This window comes from Bactrocera oleae, chromosome 3 (genome assembly GCF_042242935.1).
Source record: "Bactrocera oleae isolate idBacOlea1 chromosome 3, idBacOlea1, whole genome shotgun sequence".
Lineage (NCBI taxonomy): Eukaryota > Metazoa > Arthropoda > Insecta > Diptera > Tephritidae > Bactrocera > Bactrocera oleae.
In genome coordinates this window covers 80,638,478-80,642,774 of record NC_091537.1, presented here as the reverse complement: position 1 = coordinate 80,642,774, position 4,297 = coordinate 80,638,478, and the positions used below count along the sequence as shown (strand labels likewise).

Genomic DNA, 4,297 nt, shown 5'->3' with positions numbered 1-4,297 from the left:
CGAACGGAGCTTTTCACTCGTAAAATGTTTATATAATAATTTAATAAGAGACATTAAACTGCGAATAAAATAAAAAATTAAAAAGAGTATATTTGTTTCTAAAGCTCTTAAACTAAATGCATTGTAAACGATATATATTATTGTATATCTTATATTTATTACATAAATTATAATCAAAAACCATAAGATTTTGGTTTTGTAATGCTAAAATATGTTAAATAGAATTAAAAACGCGTTTTTGTGAATTTTTGTAAGAGATATTTTATTTAATTAATAAATAAAAATAATATTCATATGTTATACTCAATTTAATGTATTTTATCCCGTAGCCTATCTTCAGGAGATCCTCCGAAAAAAGGAGTCTGGCGGTGATGAAAATTTTTTTGCATGTAATTATCTTAAACCCACAAACCATACAGAAAAATACTGCTTTTTAACAAAATGTGGCTCCAAAAAACAAATACCGATTTTTCGGGATAAATTTACACTTCAAAAAGGCTCAAATTATTACCAAAAATCTTATTCTTTCGATCACTACCTGACAAATATATCTAAGAACGTTGTGTGAAAATTTCAAGTCGATCGGTCCAGCCGTTTTGGTGTAATTTTCCTTACCGTCTCTCAAAATAGTGTTTCTAGTAAAATGCGTTTAAGATTTTAAAAACCGATTACACTAAGTTCAAAAATACGTTCATGACCCCGAAACTGTTCGCCGGCTCAACTTAAAATTTTACGAATAATATTATCTTACATATGTATTTTATATATACATACATATATTTATATGCAAAACAAGAAATATATTTTTTTAAGTGCATATAACCGCTTAATAAATTGTTAAATACCTGTGACTGTAAAATTTTTGTAAGGAACGCCCTGCAATAGTTCACAATAACCAAATAGGTTGAACGAATGTTTTACCGCCACTTTTTATTCGCGAACGAGACTTCAGATGTTCGAAATAACAGGAAGTTAAGGAATATTTTTAGAAAGCATATATTTAGCTTGAAAATTATTAAAATGTTTATTTAGCTATCGCTTTAAGGTAGTAGAAAAACAAATGATTATACGTATGTTATAAGAAGTATAGCCAACCATATTGTTAGTCATACCACTTTGAATGCTGTAAGTGCCTTCGAAACTGTACTAGTTTTTATTCAAACGTAAACTATTTAACAAGCAAACTACTTCCGGGAATTTGCGCAAAGCGCACGAGTCGTGTAACATCTAGAAACTGTACAACTCAACATCACAGCTTGCGCAAACAACGCTGCGATAACTGACAAGCGGTAATACTTACAATTTCAAAAGTAACGTCAAAGTGTTTGAAACCACGTGCTTCTCGTTTAAACAACCAACCCCATTCATTAATACCCAAAGTATACTAAAAATTACTACCTTTGACTTTCCACCGTAAGTCGAGTACTTTATTGAATATTTGTTTGAATGTACAGGTTTAGCCTTTTTCTTGGTAAGAGGGATGATTTGCTATAAATACAGGAAATAATGAGCAAAATGCACCCCTCTCTTTGTAGATGTCAACTGTAAAAGTATAGTCGCTTCAGATTGAAGATTGATTATGGAAGTGTCTCAACCTCACAAAAAACTGAACACTTTTTCATAAAATCATACACATTAAATTCTATGGGTGTACACTTTTTCTGATTTTTTTTGTTTTTGTTACTGAATATGTTGAATAGTTTAAATGTTATATTAAGAACTAAGTTAAGCCGCAACTTCTGATGCCTCGGAACCGTTTTGGTTGTCCTCTTTGACCGGTTCGTCCAGCTTAGCTTTTTTCTCTGGTGTTGCTGCAGTGGAATCTTCTGTTTTTGATTCTTCTTCGGCTACTTTTCTCTTAACAGCTTCGGCGGGTGCTGCATCTGTAATAGATATAGATTATTTAGCATATATTTATTTTTATATTTTCTTAATTCTTATTTTCCTCTTTGTATATTTTTACATGCTTTTACTTATATTTGGTAAGTAGATATATAGATGTTTTACATACCAGTTGCTTCGCTCTCCGCTTCCTCATCTTTGCCATTTTCTTCGGCAGGAGCGGCAGCTTCAGCCTCGGCAGACGCTTCTTTTGGAGTTTCGGTTGTAGATTCAGCAGCTACTTCCTCAGCATCGCCGTTTTCCTTAGCGGTTGCACTGTCAGCGCTACCATTTTCGGCGGCTGGTGCTGCTGCTTCTTCTACCACCTCTTTTTCTTTTTGTGCTTCTTTTTCTACTTCATCAGATGCGACTTTCTCGACAACTGGAGTCTCACTGAAAACAATAAAAATTTAAACGTTAAGATAAAATACTATTATGATTTGTGTGCCCAATCAAGTTATTCTAAATCGAATGAATCATAGCTATACTTTTCGAGAAGCTACAACGGTTACAACGACACTTCATTTGAATTTGCACATTTAAGCAAAACTCGTTATTTGTTTAGCTGTAGCGAAGCGTTAAAAATAGAAGAAAAAATTATTGAAGTTGGAAACAAAAAAAAACCCAAATATGTATCAAGACCTTCCAGAGAATTACCATTGCTATTGATACAATAGCGTAGCTTGTGCGCAACAAAATATATCAAAAACGAATACATACGAATACGGCAAAAATTGTACGAATGGAATATAAGCGAAGCGTTGATAAATGATGTAGGTGAATAGAACTAGTTTAGCGCAACAAAAACGCACTAGAAATATGCAAAGCAAAGAAAAGGCAGAAAAAAAAGTTAGCCGCAAATAGCGAACGCTTAAAATGTTGTGCTTATGCATAGAGCATTGCGTGGTGGAAAAGGTTTTTGCCTGTATGTATCACCTTTTCCGTTTACTTGATTTAAAAAGCCGACTGCGTTGTATATGTCGCGCCAAAAACGAATGCGATGTCTTATAGGTACGCTGTATTTACGCGAAAGAGACAGAAAACGACGCCGAATGCCGCTATTTGTTATATACACAAAAATTTCCATATTTCTTTTTTAGCACACTTTTAATTTAACACAATTCTTGTAATATAACTTCAACCATACTATACATATATATTTATATATATAAAAGCATAATTGCAAAAGTAATTAGGAACTCACTTTTTTTCAACAACATCGGCCATTTTGTTAATGTTTTTTCTTTTGTATTTTTGCTCAACGAACAGGAATGAATACTAAAAGCTCAAATGAACTGCGATTTGTATGTTTTATGAATAAAACACAAGAGTTTAGCAATTGATGATGCTAAATATAAGTCTGCGATGGAGAAAATCTTCAAAATTGATCAACTTTTTTTTTTTATATGTATATTAAAAAGATGACTTTATTTGACGAACAAAATAGTAGAAGACAAACACGTCCGAACCGTAGAAGCAACTAACGCCGAATGAGACGTTTCGCACTTTTCAGCGTTCACAGGTAGATACACGAAACACACGGTTGCATTCACGAAATCGCAAATAACAACCAAACACAAATTGAATACCTGTGTGCATATACGAAATATCAACGAAAAGTCATTAATAAAGTGTTGTTGCCACTTTTAACAGCAGATTGTGTAAATAAGTACTGACTATAACTTCTGTGTAACGCTGAAAAACAATTTCTTTGCACAAATATTCATTAAATTTCAAACAAACTTCAATGCATACCTGCAGAAAGCGAGCAGGTGTTGATTTTCCGATGGAAGGCGCTATACACACGCTACAGATGCGCACAGCGTTTGGCGAAATGGTCACACTGGCAACATTACAGGAACGGAACGTAGAGAATTTTGCGTACGATTTCGAACGGCGTGAAACGAGATTTGCATGTGGCATTGAAAATAATACCAAGAAAAATTGCAAGAAAATAGGTGGAATTTTAAGCACATAGAAACAAAGTAGCGTTACTTTAAGCGCCAAATACACTATACGAAATATGCGTTGAAATATGACGAGTTTGTTTGCCGATTAGACAAATTTTTTGTAACATTTAATATTTGTAGCCCATTTTATAAATAAGAATTCACTTTCATTATTGCTTAGTGTGTCTTTTTGATAGTGTTCATTTAAACAATTGCTGCATATACATACATATCTGTATATACCATATATACATACATACATACAAAATATGAACATTTCAAACACATGTTATCTTAAGTAAGCTTGTCAACTGGGAGAAATTTTTGCAAGGTGGCGAATGTTCGTCGCTTTGAAAAACATGCACTACAACAAGCCAGAGCAACAAATCAGCTATAAGCGAAATTTACACAAACAAACAAAATATTGCAAATAATATTTGCGTATATGCAGCTATATAATAATATAT

General features: G+C 33.0%; 1 protein-coding gene across 1 annotated transcript; it reads right to left on the bottom strand.

Annotated features, from left to right (window-relative positions):
• Positions 1–1,395: 1,395 nt before the first annotated feature.
• Df31 (Decondensation factor 31) lies at positions 1,396–3,379 on the bottom strand. Its single transcript, XM_014230621.3, has 3 exons — positions 3,086–3,379; positions 2,012–2,274; positions 1,396–1,883 (listed from the first exon to the last, which is right to left on the bottom strand). The coding sequence occupies exons 1-3, from the start codon at positions 3,106–3,108 to the stop codon at positions 1,726–1,728; spliced, it is 444 nt and encodes a 147-aa protein (XP_014086096.1). The 5' UTR covers positions 3,109–3,379; the 3' UTR covers positions 1,396–1,725.
• Positions 3,380–4,297: the final 918 nt, after the last annotated feature.

Coding starts and splice junctions, on each gene's coding strand:
- Df31 (XM_014230621.3), bottom strand. CDS start 3,108: ATGGCCGATGTTGTTGAAAAAAA. Junction 2,275..3,085: donor GCCGATGTTGTTGAAAAAAA/GTGAGTTCCTAA, acceptor TATTGTTTTCAG/TGAGACTCCAGTTGTCGAGA. Junction 1,884..2,011: donor AGCGGAGAGCGAAGCAACTG/GTATGTAAAACA, acceptor TATCTATTACAG/ATGCAGCACCCGCCGAAGCT.